A 20,495-nucleotide genomic window follows, 5' to 3' on the forward strand; every position below is an offset into this window, starting at 1 on the left:
AATCCCAGGAATGGGGGAGCCTGGTGGGCTGCCATCTATGGGGTCGCACAGAGTCGGACACGACTGAAGCGACTTGGCGGCAGCAGCAGCAACCCCTATCCTCACTTTCAGGTGACTGGATTTGGCCTGGGCTCTGCTCCTCAAGTGATAAACCAATCCCTTGGATGAGTTGTTGTTTTTTTAAACTATGAGTTGCCATCCACTAGTAGGTCATGAAAGATTTAAGTGGCCTATGACTCGCATTTTTTAAAAAGGAAATAGAATAAAAAACAAAAATATTAGAGTAAAGCACATATTAGGATGTGCTTTTGTCTCACATATATTTTGGGTGGCAATGCAAATTTATTTTTACTGTGCACTGAAAATCACTGCCTTGGATAATAACACTGCGCTGACCACTGCTGAGGAGGACACATTTCCTTCAGTATTCCACCTATACAGGTAATCTTGGTATCCAGATTTATTAAACGACTATAACTGCTGACCAGTTAAAAGAACCACCTGACCTTAAAGAGAACCTCAAGGCAATACAGTAATTTTTATGGATCTAAATAATTCATAATTCATTCACTGTTTTAATATATTGTTAAACTGTTTCCTTCCTATGTGTAATTAATACTAAACACTTGCTGCTTCCATAGTGTACCCTGAGATCATGTCCAGAATTCAGTAGATTTCCAACATTAAACACCATCAATCAGGACCATTAAATTAATATAAATTTGATTTGCATTCCCTGGATCTCATCTAGTATCTAAATTTTAGCCATTTTTAAAAGCTAAATGAGATACGCATTCAAATGTAAACTTGAAGGATATCAGGAAAGAATAAGATGAACCAAGTCATAAACATCCAAAAAATGGAACTCAGCAGAAAGACTGTTGGTAAATATATAAGGCTCTTGTACCCGAGCAAGAACCTAAAAGAAAAAAAGTATAAACATAAGGTATTAGTGAAAGTAAGTATGAATCATATTCATCTTAGTTCTAAATTCCCTTAAATAATAATAACAGTGAAAATAAAGAAGACCTCAGATAATAACAACAGCTTTCACTAAGTGCCATGTGCCACTTTCCACATTGTAAGAGCTACGCACCATCATCGCTTCATTTTACGTGTGAGAAAACGGAAACACTGGGACTCTCAAAAAGTGAATGTTCTAGTTCCTGTAACTAACTTACACGTTATTTCACTCCCAATAACATTATATTTTCAATTAATCTTTTTCATTTCTATTGAAATACATATTTGTATTTTTGGCATGTTGTATTTTCAAATACACGTTATAGTTTCAAAATGCAAAAATTTAAATCCCTGGAGACTCATCTTCACATTTAACAAGCTAAATGTGAAGCTAGCAGTGTATTTTTGAAACACACGGAGGCACACAACCTTGAGCATTTTTATCCTACAATCAGCTTGCGAAGCAGACACATAACATAAAAAGGTACATACAGGTTATCGGTGGCTCTTGTCATCAAACCCCAACCATCTTGCTTGGATCACAAGCAACGTGGAAGTCCACATAAAACTTACTCAAATGTTTATTATTATAGTTTCAAAAGAAAAGAAAATCTTTTACATTAAATACTCAATACAGTAAATGTATGCATGAATATAGTTTACCTAGATCTATTTTAAAATTTATATCATAAAACAACAATGATTTAACACACATATTAAAGGGTTTTTAAAAAGCTATCAAGATCCTAAGTACAACTATGATAAAATAACACTTGGCAACAAGTAAAGATCCCAAACCTCAGGCCCCCAGTATGCTGCCAGAATAGGCCAACTGGAGCCCACATATCCTTCACAGCATGGCTTGTCTGCAGCAAACTTTGTTTGACCTAATTAAGTGGTGCAGTGAACTATCTTATTTGTAACAGCTTGCTACTACGACCTGTCTACTCCTGACAGGTATCACACAGCAGCCTGGATCAACAAACAACCTCCTGTGGAGCCAGTAAGAGTGGAAGTTTATAGCTGCTTACTCAGTGAAACTGGGACTCTGAAAAGTGGAAGAAATAAAAGTAGAACGGACAAAGCTGCCATATGCATTTGTCTCCCATTTGAACAGTGTCCATATGCTAAGCCTAGCATATGAAGCCCTCAACTCATAAAGTTTCCATATAAATATTTTATAACATGAGTTTCTATTAAAACAAAATCTCAAATGCCCCTATCCTAGGTGAGTAGATATTGTGCCAGCCTTTGTTTTCTCTCTGGAAAAAAGAAAAAAAGTGACTGCAATTTGGCTTACAATTTATTTGAAAACCAAGTCAATCCAATTAGTGGAAAATGAATGAATATCTCTAACTTAGAAATTTTCTGCATAGCAGGCAATTTCAGGCATTTTACTATTTTTCAGAAATTTGAGCTTTTAAATTCATTTCCAGCCTACTGTCCTGCTCTTGAATGACTAAGTGGTAAAATTCCGCTAATGCTTTTTTTTTTTTTTAAATAACAAAAGCAATTCATGCTTATTCCACAAAATGCTGGTAAGCAGACAAAGGACATAGGAACGCTCATAATCACACCCTGAAGACAGCAACATGCACTTTCTTTTAGATCCTCTCTTATAGATCATCATTGTTACATTTTCCTTTCCTTCAGTGACTGAAAACGTTCAACAGGAGAGACAAGTGTCCTACTTGTATGGGCCTTACATTCCAGGAAACAGTAATTAAGTGCCATGGGGGAGGATACAGCACAGCCAGTCAGACACGGCTTGGCTGAGGAGGGGATGCTGGGAGCTGAGGTCCATGAGACGTCTCCTGCTACGTAACAACGCGGTACAGAGCAGAGCCCTTCAGACAGACATACAAGCAAGAGCCAAGGCCCCAGGTAGGTATGAGCTTGATATGTTCTAGAAACAGAAAGAAGGCTGGAGGGCAGTGAAAGTAAGCAATAATGCCAGAGGGGAAGGGGTGACTACATAGCACCTCACAGGCAAGGAGTCTGGATGTCATTCTGAGGACAAGGAGAAGCCACGGGAGGGCTTTATGCAGGGAGAGAAGACAGAAACTGGTTTGCTTTTTAAAAAGCCCACCCTTGATTGCTGAGTGAGGACGAACTACAGTAGGGTAAGAGCTGGAGTCAGGAGATCAGTGAGGAGGCCTGGCCTTAGGAGCCAGCAGAGGAGAGGGCACGAGCAGACCAACTGGGACAGGGCGGGGAGGGCCCGGGAGAGCACTGGGTGTGGGGGTGAGGAGCAGCGAAGAACAGCGGGGGCAGTAATCCAAGGATGAGACCCATTCTTCATGTAGAAACTGCATGCCGCTCTGCTGAGAAAGGGAGACGAAAAGCAGCGCTGGGTACTGACTACTGAGTACTGGGCATCAGTCATGGTTTTAATCATTATTTTTGTACTAACCACAAGGCAGGCATTGTCATAAACATCATCCTCATCTTAGAGATGAAGAAATCGAGGCACAGAGAGGTAAACCAACTTGCTCAAGGTCAGACTGTCATGTGGTAAAGCGTGACTTGAACCCGGGCAATCTGACTCTTAACTAGCGACTACATATATATGTGTGTGTGTGTGTGTGTGTGTGTGTGTGTGTATATACATGTATATATACATATATATAAATGTAAATATATAAAATGTATATACATACATTGTTGTTCCTTACCTAAAAAACATTATGAGCTAAAAACTAGCTTAAAATGAATTTAGATTTAGAATAGAAAAAAACAATTTCTGAAAAATGGGCAAAAATGTTTCAAGATGCAAAATAGTTACAAAAATCTTCCCATTATTCATTAACAATTCAAAAAGTGACCCAGGAAAAAAAAGTGAGCTAGGATATTTATTTTCTACCAATTGTCAATGTAATTTAATTACTGGATTGACCGATTTGCTTTCAGTCAAATCATATACCACCAAAGCCCTGCCCTCACACCTTAAGGATCATTCTATGTGATAAGTAACATTCATAGCTCAATAAAAATCTGTGGCTCCAGCTAATAACAGTAAAAAAAGAGTACTCAAATTGGAAATGCAATAACCAGCTTTGCAAAGACTAATACACACCTTGGAAACAAAGACGTCAGAAAAAACAATATTATTAAAAGAAATCCTTTTAAAAGCCAAGAATCTGAATCGAAGTCCAATATGTATCCAACAGCCCACATGGTAATCACAGAAAGTAGCAGCAGCAGGAAGACCTATTAAGAGATTCAGAATTTTAGAACTTAATGGATTTTACCTCCTAAGCACCTAATAATAGTTAGTTGAAAAGCAAAACTATTTCCTAAATATATAGCAAGTTAATATAACAGCACAACACAGTTTTTCTTCAAAATTGCTGATAGATAAATCTGAACTTTAAGAAATTACAAATCTTGAAAGCAATCTTTTAAATCTTACATTAATAAAATGTTGCTTAAACATGTTTAGTTTTGCTGTATTCCACTCCAAGAAATGTTGATCTTCTAGAAAAATGTTAGTGATAGCTGACATTTAAAAAAATAATTTCTTTCAAACAGTATTATATGTCAGGAGGCATAAAGCAAGACAAAAAGATCACACAAAAATCAATATACCCAAGACTCAACAAAGAAAGTACAAGAGTTCCAATCTGGGCGCTGCATGGTGCCATGCCCTAATAAAGAAGGTCAGAAGGAACAAGTCTGCAGGAAAGATGACTTTTATTTAGGGCATGTGGAATTACAGACATCTAGGAGATAGCCAGGGTCAGTCAGAAAAGCAGATCTACCATACAGGTCAAAACTTAGTCTTTAATCAGTACACCGACTGGAAAGACAGGAATGCAAAGCATCCTGAGGACTGTGTGCAGGTGAATAGGGCAGAAGCTTGGCCAACAGAAACCCTCAAGGGGAAAAAAGCTAAGTCCCAAAAGGTAAGTAAGGAAGTGTGACCGGTATGACCAGAAAGGCAGGATGAGGACCAGAAGAAATGTTCCAGTCAAGCAAGGGAAGGGACTTTCAAGAAGAGAGTAGATTCTCAGTGTCATATGTCACATGGAGGTCAAAGTCTGAAACACATCCTCAGGATGCTAATAATATGAGTTTATTCCACAAAGTTAAAAGAAGGAAGCAACACTGTGGCTGTCTGTATTAAAGCCGGACGCCACATCTGTGCAATGTGGTCCCTTAACTCCAGTATGTATGATCTTTATATTCTGCTCTATCTTCTACAATCTTTACTCCTCTAAACCAAATTCTGAGGATGGCTAATTTCAAATGATTGTCTGATTCTTTGCGACACCGTGGACTGTAGCCCACCAGGCTCTTCCGCCCATGGGATTCTCCAGGCAAGAATACTGGAGTGGATTGCCATTTCCTTCTCCAGGGGATCTTCCCGACCCAGGGATCGAACCCAGGTCTCCCACATTGCAGGCAGACGCTTTAACCTCTGAGATACCAGGGAAGTCAATTTCAAATGATAGGAAGTCTTTAATATTCTTCCAATTCTAATTTGCATGATAACACAAAATGAGCAAGTCTAGGGTTGTTTTTTTAAAAGGTAAACTTAGAATATACATGCAATATAATCTCAGAACAGAAATAATAATTAAATGTGAATCTCACAATTTTAATTGCAGATACAACACTCATGGATGAGCCACAGTATTTCCTTGTTCAACAAATATTCCAGTGTACATCATATGCTAGGCACTGTTCTAGGCACTTGGGAACACATCAATGAATTTAAAGTCTTTCTCTCATGGAGCCTAAATTCTAGCAGGGGAAGACAGACAAACGTACTAAGTGAATTGAAGAAGCTTTCTCTGTATTCTAAAATTCACTTAGTATGTTTGTCTGTTCTAAGGTTTTTGGCTTTTATTCTGGGAGAAAGGGGGAAACATCACAGAATTCTGAGCAGATAAATGATAGGATTTGACTTACATTGTAAGATTCATCTGACTGCTCTGCTGAGAAGAGGCTAGAGGTGAGTGGAGGCAGGAAAATGTCAAGAGCTGCAGGAATTTATTTTGCTGGACCCCAGTGTCATGGTAAAGTGGTGAGAAGGGTCAGATGCCGGATATACACTGAAGGCAGAACTAGCCAATATGTTTTTCTGATGGACTGGATACACGATATGACAAAGAGGCAAAGATAACTGGAGAGTAAGTTGCCACCTGCTGAGATGGGGAAGCTCTGGACGTAATAGTTGGGAGCAGGGGGGAGGACAGATCAGGAGCTCAGTTTTGGATGTTATACTGATGATGCCTTTTGGATGGTGAATGGATAAATCAAGTAGGTAACTGGATAGGTCTGAACTAGAGATACATTTGGGTGTTGTCAACATATAGACAGCATTTAAAGCCATGGAAGGGAAACCACCAAGGGAATGACTAGACAGAAAAGAGGTCCAAGGACAAAACCCTGGGACACTCTACTAATAAAGCAGGGGAGGGAGCAGAAGAGATGGCAAAGGAGACTAGGGAGTAACTGTTATTTCTTTTTTTCTCCCTTCCCATACTTAAATGCAAAATTGGTGTAGTATTCATGGGGATCCTCTGCATAGAAATCTCATGCCTGTTAATCTAGAATCTGAACGTATTCTATACGTTCTGAAGACAACCATATCGTATGTGAAGACATTAAACAGTAAAATCAATCCAATATCCATTTTAATAATACATTCTCTATTACAACTTAGATTTTTCTGGACATAAGAGCAAGCTAACCATTCTAATTTTTTTATCATTCCATTCACTTTTTTGTTGTTGTTGTTGTTCACTTTTAACTTTAGAAGACCACCACTCAGAAGAACTGCCCAGTTAAAAAAAAAGAATAAAGGTTGGGTTTCATCTCTCAAAATTCTGGATGCTTTTAATTTTATGAAGTGACATCATACGCCTGAAGCTTGCAACATTGTCATTTTTTAAGTTTAACTCCTCCTGATTCTAAGAAAACGTTTTGAATGTTATTATTTCCCCTTTGAAAAAAATTTTAATAGGAACAAGTTCTTTAAGAATAATTCCCTATAAAATTCTTTGCAACAAGGATTTTTCCTTTTGTGTCTCTAAGAATCTAAACTATTTGTGTTTCAATTCACTCATGAAATAAACGTGGAAGTATGCTATGGTATTCAAAAGGTAACATGGAGCTGTTGAGCCATCTAGCTGAGAACCAACAATAAATTGCCAGTAAAGTGCCAAATTTCCAACTTTGGGTTACAGGATGTATGGGAAAGATACAATTGGCAGATACAACGCAGCAGTAGGCCAACTCCTTGGTTTTCCCTGATGCCTTTAAACACGAAAACAAATGGACAAAACAGTTCTTAGAGCCCACAGGATAGGCCCTGTATGAAAATACCTCGCATTTCTGCAGCCATCTCCAAAGTCTGAAATTTTTGTTGGCTCGAGTTTTGGCCTCCGTTTTTAGCATGTGAATAATGAGCCGATTTTTGCTCTGCAGGGCCATGTCAAGAGGGGTTTCTCCCTAAAAAAGAAAGAAACAGTTCAATTTTATTTTTGATACAGCACAGGTACTAAACTTTTTTTTTTAATATTTATTTATTTGGCTGAGTCTTGGTTGCGGCACGTGTGATCTTTAGTTGCACATGCAGAATCTTTTATAGCTGTGGAATGCGAACTCTTAGTTGGGGTATGTGGGGCCTAGTTCCCTGACCAGGGATTGAACCCAGGCTCCCTGCATTGGGAGCGTGGAATCTTAGCCACTGAGTCACCAGGGAAGTCCCAATGCTAAACAAGTTTTACAAACTCACAAGAATCATAGATTCAATGTATTTATTCCAAGGGTAGCCAACTATTATTGTTTCTATGTATCTTGTGGTAACTGAAGACATAATAAACTAAGAGAGATAAACACCTGGCCATACCTTAACATTTCGGACATCCAGGCTAGAACCAGCTTCCAAGAGCTTATCAACAGCATTAACATTTCCTGCTGCAACCGCCCAGTGGAGTGGAGTGTTTTGATGTATTTTATCAACTATATTGAGAGAAGGATTAAACTTTAAAAGAAATCCAGTTGGTTCTGGCCTGTCTCAAAACAATAAAACACCAAGGATCATTTATTAGAATGATTTGAAGGGTAAATGTAAATAATGAACCTGTCTGATAATGTATCAATGAACCAATCAGTAAGTATTCTGAAAACTGCAGAACTTCTCTGTGCAGACTTTTATTCTAGGTGCTAATACTGGTGAGGCCCAAGTTGCTGCCCCAAGAGAAATGTATTGTCTGCTACATAATGTAATTTTAACATCAATACAATGGAATAATTGCTTTTGTTTTTCAAATTTTTATTTTCATGCTGCTGATCTAATGGTTAACGTTTTGGCTTTTTTTTTAACTTTGGCCAACGTTAAATGCTATGTAGATAAACCAAAAGCTAACTTCACATTCTCCCTCCAACCACTTATTACATAAAGTGGTATAAAAATGCCCTAAATTATTCACCATAGAAAGTTATGGACTTGAAAGCAGAATTCAATTAAATATTTTTTACTTCATCTTCAACACCTTTACTTCTTTCATGACTACTCAAAAGATTCCTTTAATAAAATAATAATCTATTTTACTCATTCAAGATTTTTAAACATTATACATGACCTGAGAGTTACTAGCAAAGATGACAAAATGCTTTTTGACAAAATTCTACCTCAAATTTGAGCCCTATCACTCTAAGAACTAAAAGGAAATAGCATCAGAACTAACTCAGTTCCTAGGAGCAACATCCTAAGTAAAAGCAGACTCAGAAACTAAGTACAATACTGGAAACAAAACTGATAAAGGACCAAGTGTAGCATGGATTTGAACAGAAGAATAACAGAAGTTGGACAATGTGGTGACCAATAATCACAAGCAGTAATGATAAAACACACAAAAACTTAAATATGTAAGTCACTGATATGAACATAATAAACGTGCTATTTTCATAAGTGCAATTTTCAACAATTGCAATTAATATTTTCAGAGTAGTCAACAATATCAGAGAACCCTCAAACATTGTTTTTTGAAATGCATATTTATCATCGAGATTTCAAATTATGGGAGCATTTAAACCTGTAGCCATTCTTGAGAAACGTAAACTAAGAAATGCAAATTCTGTTAATAAGTATATGCTCTGGAATCTCCAGGTGTTCTGTAAGGAAATTCTTTTCTTATTAGTAGCTTTCAAACTTTTCCCCAAAGCTATCAGAAAACAGAAAATTTATTTCAATGCTGCTTTTCTAACTACAACTACATTAAAAGTGCATGTCACAGTCACAAGACAGAAAACCTTACTTTTTTCAGAATGTTGTGTCACCTCACATAGAATAAGATAGTTAAATTGCTGGAATCAAGAGTCAGAATAAGGCAATTCAATTAAACTTACTTACCCAAGTACTTTGTTAGCTGATAACATGAGAGGTGTCTGCCCGTTTACATCTATCGTATTCACACTCTGTTAAAAAAGAAGAGTTGATCAGCCTAACTGTAAACACAGGTAAGTTACTGTTTTCTCTCTTAGTAGAAGTATCTCTTTAATACATTCAACACCACCAGTGTGTCTACAAGTGTTCAAATATCATTTGAATAAAATAGTGTTCTGTTTCACATCAATAGGGTAAAAATCCACTGATTGCTACAAAATTTTTTTAAAGGGAAAAATCTGAATATATGATTTTAAGTGTTGTATGTTGTGAGTGGAAGAAGACTAAGGGACAGAAAAATGTTGATAATCACCATCAAATATGAGACAGTAGAGACCTTAGAAGTTCTCTAGTTTAGACTTTAACTGACATATTAATTCAAACTATCACCTCTTGGACAAAATCATCCAGTCTCTACTTAAACACTTTCAGTAGGAGTGAATTCTACCTTCTGAAGCAAGAATACAAAGTATATTGTATTTTTGGATTTACTATGTTTCAAAGAGTAAAACATGAAAAATTCTTTTCTATTTTTGAGAATACAGGAAATAAAAAGGAAATCATAGCTCCAAGAAGATATGGTCCACTTAAAAAAAAATTGGTCTGGAGTTGAGGTATATAATACCTCAACCAAGGGCCCCCAACCCCCCAAAAAAGTCAGTGACTGAATATTCTTACAGGCCTTGGAGGAAGAAGCCCAAAGTGAAGTAGAAAAGATGACTCTTCATACAGTTTTCCAAAATGAGAACCAAGAGGTTATAATTATTCTACTTGAATTGCTAAGTCTAACAGAAAGTGCTTATTTAAAGACAATACTGTCATTCCAACAGCATTTGTGCAAACATGTCTCCATGCCTGCTACACGAAACTACCGATATCTAAACTAGTTGTTAGCAGAAAGCATATCCCAGGCAAGCAGAACTGACAGTGAAACTCCCACTGCCAACAACCCATAATTTAACCAGTGCCACAAATGAATGTCTCTTAAGGCAAGTCATTTTTCATGGGATTACTTCAGGGAACAATAAGAAACATACATTCAAAGTGGTCTCCACTTGGACTCAAATAATGAAAGCAAATGATGGGTTAACTTGGTGATCTGACTACCATTTCCACCTTCAACCAAAAGAAAAATACAGGCTTTAAAGTCATGTTTTTGAAAAACTCTGCAAATTACTGGGATTACAAGAAAAACTATTATAAGCTTACAAGTTTCAGAAACAACTATTACATGTTACTGAGCTAAATGACCTATCTTTTTTGCTCCAGTGAAGCTGGAAAAGCAGTATTCAATAGTTAGACTTACTGAGGGTAGTATTTGAACATTCAGGTATCTGTAAAAATGATTTTTATACCTTAAAAATGAGGACTATTACTAACGATCCTCTGAGTCCTTTCAGATTTACAACAGCTGCAATACAAAATACGTCTCAAAACATACCTGTCCTTTAGAGATGAGATATGCTATAATGGGCATGTGCTGAAATAACACTGCCAGGTGGATGCCGCAGAATCCCTCTCCATCAATGAGAGCGGGGTCTGCACCATACTGCAGTAATAATATGACCATGGGTAAATGCCCTTGTCTGGAAAAAGAGAGAACAAAAATTATACTGTACTCTATAGTGCAAAAGAGAAGAATTCAGGGAGAAACTAATATTTCTAAGACATGAGGGACTGTGGTTAGATATAAAGAGTATTTCTTAACAGTGCACAGATTTTTAAAACACTGGAGCTTCTCTAAATATCTTTTATGTAGACATTCGAAACTCAGAACTATCTGGACAGTTCTTCTTGAGTGCAGGTAATAAGCTTATTAATAATAACCTCCCAATCTACCTTAAATCTTATGTGTAAGACTACTACCATGTATAAATAATTTTACATAACTAACAATAAAAATGGAAATTAAAAATCACTTGGACTTTGCCATTGTTATTTTAAAAACAAAAAATAATCATGAAACAGGTATGCTGAATGAAGGGTAACAATTCCCAGACCACAGGTGATAATACTGTTCTTAGGTACTACATATTTCTCTTTGAATACAGCTCATTTCTATGTAAAGCACTGTAGCTTAAGGGGATGAGCTAACCCCAGATTCTTCAAAATTCTCGACTCCAGAGAAAAGATTCAACTCCTTGCCTTAAATGAACAATTATCCACTTCACTTTCAGGTTCTTATCAATTCCACCGATCAGAGAGCATGGAGTTAAAATGAAAGATGAAGAAGCTGCTAAGTATCCAAATAGACACTTACTAACTTCAGCTTCAGATGCCAGTACATACCAGGGAAAAGAACTGATGGAGTTTACACTCACTAAACTACCACATTTGTCCAGGTGATCAAATATTAAAAATATTTACTTTGATTTAGTTTGGGCCCTCAATTAAACACAAAAACATCATCTATGGAAACTCTTTAAAACTGTATGTTTTTTTTTAATGAAGGGGTAAAAACAAAAGCAAGTCTTTCAAGTGGTCTGTAACTGCAATTCCAATATGAACTACTAGACATATATAGTTATTTAAATGCAAATTAGCTAAAATTAACTAAAATTAAAAACTCAATTCCTTAGTGGCTTGCAAAGTGCTGGTCTTTAATGTTCAGAAAATACATATGTCAGTTTCGATTCTGAACAGCAATTTTAGTATTTAAAGAAACCTTTACCTGATGGCCCAGTGAAGAGGAGTTGAATTTAAATCGCCACCCAACTGATCTACCACAGCGCCTTTTGAAATATAAAACCTGTTAAGAGCAGACATAAGTGAAAATAAGGTTTAAAATTTAAAATTCATACTAAGAAAACATCCACTTTTCTTAGTAATAAAAGTATTCGAAAACAGAAATTATAATAATGCCCCTCTCTAAAACACTCAGATCTGCAGAAGTCGGAAAGATTCACATAACAGCATCAAACAGATCCCTGGTGAAATATTCTCATCATGTAAGTAATTACTCCTACTGTCATGAGTATTCCTTTACAACTGTACACTAAACACATAATAACTACTCTCTGCTTATTCTAACTACAAAACTCTTGAAATGGTTTATCTTTAAAAGGTTTCTACTACAGATGTTCTACTTAACTTGCAAGAAGAAAGGTGAAACTATGTCACAACTAACAGCTTAAAGTTAGAATTACTATGTGGAAATAATGATGCTAAAAGTAGGTAGCAAAAAAATAACTCAAAATTCTTCCAGAAAAGTTAGACATTTTGAGCATTTCACTCTCTATTTTGGAGGCATTGATGGGATACATTGTATAAAGTGAAACTATAAGGTAAAGAGACTTATTTTCTTCTGTGGCTTACAGGAATTAGTCTCATTATTTCAAAGTTGTGCTTCATATACATTATCTAAACAATACACCAGTTTATTTCCACAGAAAAGGAGTATGGCTGTGAGTATATCTCGTTATTCTAACCTTCAGTATATTTTTACTTTCCTAAACCACAAGGATTTTAAATGTGTATAATACAAAACATATACACATTCATGTATACATACACATTTTACATGCTAAGATATAAAAATAAAAAACCCACAGTAGTGCTTTATGTAGGGGAATAATTTTATACAATCTAATACATGCCTAATCTAAAATGTATTCCATATTTAATTTTGCTGTTAAATTATTCCCCTACCCATCCATTCCTCCTAGCATTATTACAATATAACAATTTCAGTGATTCTTTTAAACTTGGTGAAACTATCTGTTCTATTGTGAAAAACATGTTGTTATTGTTCAGTCACTCAATCATGTCCTACTCTGTGTGACCCCATGGACTGCAGCATGCCAGGTTTCCTTGTCCTTCACCATCTCCTGGAGCTTATTCAAACTCATGTCCATTGAGTCAGTGATACCACCCAACCATCTCATCCTCTGTCCTCCCGTTCTCCTCCTGCCTTCAATCTTTCCTAGCATCAGGGTCTTTTCCACTGAGACAGTTCTTCACATCAGGTGGCCAAAGTATTGGAGTTTCAGCTTCAGCACCAGTCCTTCCAATGAATATTCAGGGTTGATTTCCTCAAAAATGGACTGGTTGGATCTCCTTGCACTCCAAGGGACTCTCAAGAGTCTTCTCCAGCACCACAGTTCAAAAGCATCAGTTCTTGGGCGCTCAGCCTTCTTTATGATCCAACTCTCACATGCATACGTGACTACTACAAAAAACACAGCTTGGACTATACGGACCTTTGTCAGCAAAGTAATGTCTCTACTTTTTAATATGCTGTCTAGGTTTGTTATAGCTTTTCTTCCAAGGAGCAAGTGTCTTTTAAAACTTTCAAGGTTGCAGTCACCATCCGCAGTAATTTTGGAGCCTAAGAAAAAAAAGTCTGTTACTGTTTCCATCGTTTCCCCATCTACTTGCCAGGAAGTGATGGAAACAGATGCTACGATCTTAGTTTTTTGAATGTTGAGTTTTAAGTCAGCTTTTTCACTCTTCTCTTTCACCTTCATCAAGAGGCTCTTCAGTTCCTCTTCGCTTTCTGCCATAAGGGTGGTATCATCTGCATACCTGAGGTTATTGATATTTCTACCAGCAATGTTGACTCCAGCTTGTGCTTCATCCAGCCCAGCTTTTTGCATGATGTACTCTGCATGTAAGTTAAACAAGCAGAGTGACAATATACAGCTTTGATGCACTCCTTTCCCAGTTTTGAATCAGCCCGTTGTTCAATGTCTAAAAATGTTCAAATTCTTTGCCTGAACTGTGACTTCATTTTTAATTTTTCTTTTTGGGCCAGTGAGAGTCCTGGTCCAGATGATCTCTGAGATCCTTTTCAATACTATAATAACCATTGTGCATGGTACAAAGTTCAAGCATTCATTTATAATAAAGGATTAGAGATGGCTCAACATACATACTTGCACTTGAAAAGAGAAAAGACAAATGAAGGAAAGGTTTAGAATTATAAAACACACACTTAATTAACACACATATATCCCATCTTACTTTACAAGATCCAGCCTGTTATTAATGGCAGCCCAATGAAGAAGAGACACATTTTCTTTGTCTGGTTGCCTGACATCATATCCTGCTTCTACCAACTCTTTACATCGTTCAAAAATTCCATATCTGCAATAAGATGGAAGATAAAAAGCATAACTGATACCATTAAAATAATTTCAGCTATCACAATTTCTTTCTTTTACCATGTCTTTATGCAGTGTGTCTTTTGGTCAACACAGAAATATAATAATTAGCAAAGGTATTCACAAAGTGGATGGAATGTAAAGCCAAACAACAGAAGTAAACTTGGCTACTAGCTGATGAGATAGATGAATCTATTTGGACTTACCTGATTTTCCAAAATAAACTTTTAACATTCACAGTTTCCCTCTTCCAATAAGTTTCACTGGATCTTCCACTACGCACCAGGAATGCATGGTGCTGATTCTGGACAATAATCGTATCCCCGAATCAAACAAAGCCCAAGCAATGATCTCACAATAAGGGAGCAAGACTAAAAGCAAACTGGAACGGGGTAAATTCAACAATAAAACATGGACACGGTGTAGGTACAGAAAAGGAAGGAATGATTAGCCCTTCCTGAAGTAGATGGAACACGATATACAAGCTACGAAGGGAAGACATTTCAGGCAGAGGGAATAGCATGTATGAAAACCAGAGATATGAAACTACACGGATACCTGGAGAAATAATAAGCAATTTAGCACCGCAAAAGCATAAAGCATAAGAAAGGCAATGGCAGGAGATGAGGCTAGGAGAGGCAGGCAAAGCCTGCATGATCCTTCTCTGCCATGCTTTGAAATTTAGTCTTTACGGCTCAAGGGGAAGCCAGTGCAGGTTTTAAAGAAGAAAGCACTCAGGCTTTGGGCTGTAAGAAAGATCACATTGGTGCAGTATGGAAGCTAATTTTAGGTGAAGACTGAGAGACCAGTTTAGAGGCTCTTGTATTAGAGACAGGTGATCAGCAAAGGGAGCCTCAGAAACAATGGAAAAGGAGGGAAAGATTGAAGGGATATTTAAGAGAGTTATTTAACTATCAGAATGGAAAGCAGGAGAGAAATATCTCTTTTTAATGCTAAAATAATTTTCAAAATCATTCATTAGCTCTATTTCTTTTCAATAGAAACTATTAAGTCCTACTAAACCATGCTGGGAGGGATTGGGGGTAGGAGGAGAAGGGGACGACAGAGGATGAGATAGCTGGATGGCATCACTGACTCGATGGATGTGAGTCTGAGTGAACTCCGGGAGTTGGTGATGGACAGGGAGGCCTGGTGTGCTGCGATTCATGGGGTTGCAAAGAGTCGGACACAACTGAGCGACTGAACTGAACTGAACTGAAAGTAGTGGTTCCCAGGGCCTCCAGGGTTAATGTAAATTAGTAATTAGAATATTCAAATAATTGTCAATTACTCTTTAACAAATATAAGCAATATATTAGTCTACATTAAAGCCAAACAGGCTAACTAATCACCAAACATCTTCACTTTTGACAGAAATGATATATATCAAGTTTGTGCAGTAACATCAGTTTCTTTCATGCAGATTAGAAGCTCTGACAGGCAGGCTAAAATTTGATTACTAATAAAGTGGCCTACTAATTAACATAATCTGACAGGTAAAATATTTCAAAACATATTCAATGGCAAGAGATGTGGTAGATGTTAACAATCAGTGAGATCCATGAGGGTGATAATGTTGGAAATTATTTTATGCAAATAGCCACAGGTGGAAATCTTAAGGAGAAACTCAAAACATATTTCATTTTCAGTGAAAGCAAAACAACCGACTATAGTTTCAAGTGGTCAGAAAACCTGTTTCTATTTTACTGACTTTCTTCTAGTGTACCCAAGACAATAGCTATACAGAAGGTAATCAATAAATATTTAAAATACTCATAAATGTGTGAGTTATATTCTTCTATCTCATCTTCATATTTAGGTTGTAGTACATTTTAAAAGCCTAAGATTGTGTGTTTCAAGATCAGAGTCTAGCATGAGTGTCATTTAAAACCATCTGCTCACTCAATGAACATTTACTGAGCACCTAATACAAGACAAACTGTGCAAAAGCACTGGGCTTACAAAGATGAAAAAGACATGGTTTTGCTCAGAAGTTCACAATCTAATGGAAGAGACCCTTAATGAAAAACTAAGCTGCACTGTATCAGCTGCTCTGATGCTGGTCTGACAAGCATACCATCACTGGAGTATGCAGGGAGGAAGGTGTGCACGGGAGTGCCATGGACTGCACATAGGTTATTACAACTCAACACTATCGAAGGATAAAACAAAGCATTAGGAAGACTTACTGAGTAGCTTTTACAATGTCACAGTTACTAGAATCCTCTATAAGAGGAAGAGCTTCTCTCGCCTTGGCAAGTTCTTTGTTTTCGTGTGCACAGACTCCATGTCGACCAAATCCTGGAGGGTAGGGGCCATGGCTGTGATTCCTGCACTGAAGAGTAAGAGTAATTTGACAAGGCACAGTAAGAGAATCAATGTCACATTCAACTACATCATAAAGCATTTGGTACTATCAACAATATCCATCAATTAAATGATTTTTTTTTCATTCTTAGAGGTATATTCTACAGAAAATTTTCATTTTAATTCTTTTCACTAGGATTAGATGCTTAAGATTAGAAAAGTCCAAACTATGTATTAGGTTGGTGCAAAAGTAATTGCGGTTTTACACTGTTGAACTCTGCCATTCAACACTGGAATACATTCTTAAATAAATGTGGTTATCTTATACATCACTTTAATGCATACTTCTCACTATGTATTTTTGCTAATGACTTATTACCAACTGTTTATATTTATCTTAGACTGTTGAAATGATGTTATACAAAAAGTAAATTCCAGTGATTTTTTAATTCAAGTTCAAAATGGATCACAAGGCAGCAGAGACAACTCGCAACATCAACAGCACACTTGGCTCAGAAATTGCTAGTGAACAGTATGTGCAGTGGTGCTTCAAGAAGTTTTGCAAAGGAGACGAGAGCCTCGAAGATGAAGAGCGCAGTGGCAGCCGTCAGAAGTTGACAACGACCAGCGGAGAGCCATCATCAAGCTGATCCTCTTACAGCTACTGAAGGTGCCAAAGAACCCAACATCAACCACTCTATGGTCATTCAGCATTTGAAGCAAACTGGAAAGCTGAAAAAGCTCAGTAAGTGGGTGCTTCATGAGCTAACTGCAAACCAAAAATATCGTTTTGAGGTGTCATCTTCTCGTATTCTACACAACAACAACAAACCATTTGTTGATTGTGATTGTGATGTGCAACAAAAAGTGGATTCCATACAACCCCGGGTGACAATCAGCTCAGTGGTTGGACTGAAAAAAAGCTCCAAAGCACTTCCCAAAGCCAAACTTGCACCAAAATAAAAGGTCATGGTCAGTCTGGTGGTCTGCTGCCAGTCTGATCCACTACAGCTTTCTGAATCCCAGTGAAACCATTACATCGGAGAAGTATGCTCAGCAAATTGATGAGATGAACAGAAAGCTGCAATCCCTGCAGCTGGCACTGGTCAACACGAAGGGCCCAATTCTTCTCCGTGACAATGCCCGACCACACGTCACACAACCAACACTTCAAAAGTTGAACAAAGTGGGCTAAAAGTTTTGCCTCATCCACCATATTCACCTGAAGTGAAAGTGTCAGTTGCTCAGTTGTGTCTGACTCTTTGCAACTCCATGGACTCTAGCCCACCAGGCTCCTCTGTCCATGGAATTCTCTAGGCAAGATACTAGAGTGGGTAGCCACTCTCTTCTCCAGGGGATCTTCCCAAACCACGGATGGAACCTGGGTCTCCTGCATTGCAGGCAGATTCTTTACCATCTGAGCCACCAGGGAAGCCCTCATTGTCACCTGACCTTTCACCAAATGACTATCACTTCTTCAAGCATCTCAACAACTTTTTGCAAGGAAAATCCTTCCAAAACCAGCAAGAGACAGAAAATGCTTTTCAAGAGTTTGTTGAATTGCAAAGCACAGATTTTTACACTACAGGAATACATACACTTATTCTCGTTGGCAAAAACGTGCTGATTGTAATAGTTCCTATTAATAAAGATGCTTGAACCTAGTTATAACGATATAACATTCATGGTCTGAAACCACAATAACATTTACACCAACCAAATATTTCTGTCATAAAACAAAGGCCATCTGCAAAAGACACCAAAGTATTCTGTTACTTGTAATAGGTCGAGGGTCATGGCTCTTGACAGCAGGAAGGTCACGTCTGCTTCAGGAAGTCATGGCAAATACACCCTAAGGCTACATCCCAATGTATAAATGAAATCCCAGAAGAGGAAGAGGAAATACTTTTAAATAATTTGACTAAAAAATAGCCAAAAATCTTCCAAATTTGGTGAAAATTATAAACCCACAGCTCCTACAAGCTCAACAAACCCAAGCGGCACCAAGCTCATATTACACCAAGATATAAAAGTCAAACTACTCGAAACCAATGATAAAGATAGTGGTCCAAGGAAAAAGACACATTATGTTCAAAAAAACAAAGATAAGAATGAACTCAGACTTCTTATCAGTAAGTACCAGCCAGAAGACAAAAGCAAGACAGCTTTAAAAATCTAAAAGAAAAAACTTAACCTGCAAACACTAACAAAAATATTCTTGAAAAATAGGAATGAAAGAAACACTTTTTTTCAAACAAATCAAAGCTAAGAAAACTGCGAACAGACACTATCTTACAAGAAATAATAAAGGATGTTCTTCAGGCTAAAGGAAAATAATACCAGATAGAAATCTGAATCCATACAAAGAAACAGAGTGACAGAACTACATGGTTAATATTATAATTATGTGGGTCAACATAACAGACTTTGTCACGTTTTTTAATTTCTTGATGACAAAAAACTGAAGTATATTGTTACAGGAGATTCTTAAAAGAGTATTTGCAGATAAACAGTGATAAGTAAACCCAAGAGCAACTTCTAAATAAATAAAGTCTTGCAATAAGCCAATAGCAGAAATAAAATAAAATACTTAAAACATACTCAGTATTTTTCAAACTACAGGAAAAGTAGAGGGAAAATGAACAAAGAACAGAAAAGGAATAAAACATATAAGGTAATACCTTTATACCAAACTATATTTGTAATCACATTAAATACTAATAGTCTAAAGAAAACCAAATGAAACACAGTTTGTTAGACTGGATTTTTAAAAAAGCAAACACCAAGAAAACTGCATGTTATCTACAGGAAACTCACATTAAATATAAAAATATACATAGGTTAAAAGTAAAGGATAGAAAGAGATATACCATGAAATAAAAATAAGCATAAGGAATTCAAAGGTTATATTAATATAAGACAAAGTAGACATCAACACAAGAAATATTACCAGAGATAAGGAGGGACATCTCAAAATATTAAAGAAGGCAATTTATTAAGAAGATACAACAACCTTAAATATACGTGTACCCAAAAGGAACTTCAAAATCCATACAGCAAAAAAGAAAAACAGGAAGATTCATTATTATAGTTGAGTATTTTAATACTTCTATCACCTACTAGAAAAAGAGAGAAATCAGAAACAGATGCATGTGTGCATGCTCAATCGCTCAGTCGTGTCTGACTCTTTGCGACCCCATGGACTGTAGCCCGCCAGGCTCCTCTGTCCACGGGATTCTCCAGGTAAGAATACTGGAGTGGGTTGCCATTTCCTTCTCCAGAGGATCTTCCCAATCCAAACTCGCGTCTACCCTGTCTTCTGCACTGGCAGGCAAATTCTTTACCACTGCGCCACCAAGAAGACTTAACACTATCCACCAATTGGATCTAACTGACATTTTCATAAAATCCCACCCAACAACAGAATAGATATGTATTCCAAGTACACATGGAATATTCATCAAGAAAGATAATATACTGGGCCATAAAACAAGTCTCAACAAACTTATATGGGTTGAATTCATACAGAGTATGTTATCTGGCCACAGCTGGAATTAGATTAAAAATCAATAACGAAAGGATATGTAGAATATTCTCAAATATTTGGAAACTAAACAACACAGTTGTAAATACAGTGAATTTTTAGCTTTAAATGCTTATAACGGGAAAAAGACTCTTGAGAGTCCTTTGGATGGCAAAGAGATCAAACCAGTCCATCCTAAAGG

General features: G+C 37.0%; 1 protein-coding gene across 3 annotated transcripts in view; it reads right to left on the reverse strand.

Annotated features, from left to right (window-relative positions):
* Window positions 1–20,495, reverse strand: part of ZDHHC13 (zinc finger DHHC-type palmitoyltransferase 13) — a 52,603-nt gene that overhangs the window by 19,810 nt on the left and 12,298 nt on the right. Inside the window, exons 2-10 of one of the 3 annotated variants that reach the window (XM_006045633.3) lie at window positions 16,653–16,798; window positions 14,324–14,446; window positions 12,033–12,110; window positions 10,803–10,947; window positions 9,329–9,393; window positions 7,823–7,985; window positions 7,297–7,422; window positions 4,040–4,173; window positions 819–919 (exon numbers count right to left, since the gene is read on the reverse strand). In XM_006045633.3, coding sequence (XP_006045695.1) covers window positions 819–919; window positions 4,040–4,173; window positions 7,297–7,422; window positions 7,823–7,985; window positions 9,329–9,393; window positions 10,803–10,947; window positions 12,033–12,110; window positions 14,324–14,446; window positions 16,653–16,798 — 1,081 coding nt within the window. The remainder of the gene's footprint in view (window positions 1–818; window positions 920–4,039; window positions 4,174–7,296; window positions 7,423–7,822; window positions 7,986–9,328; window positions 9,394–10,802; window positions 10,948–12,032; window positions 12,111–14,323; window positions 14,447–16,652; window positions 16,799–20,495) is intronic. The other 2 variants (XM_044943492.1, XM_025286298.2) reach the window with 2 other exon arrangements.

The sequence above is a fragment of the Bubalus bubalis genome, chromosome 5, assembly GCF_019923935.1.
Source record: "Bubalus bubalis isolate 160015118507 breed Murrah chromosome 5, NDDB_SH_1, whole genome shotgun sequence".
In the NCBI taxonomy this organism is placed as follows: Eukaryota; Metazoa; Chordata; class Mammalia; order Artiodactyla; family Bovidae; genus Bubalus; species Bubalus bubalis.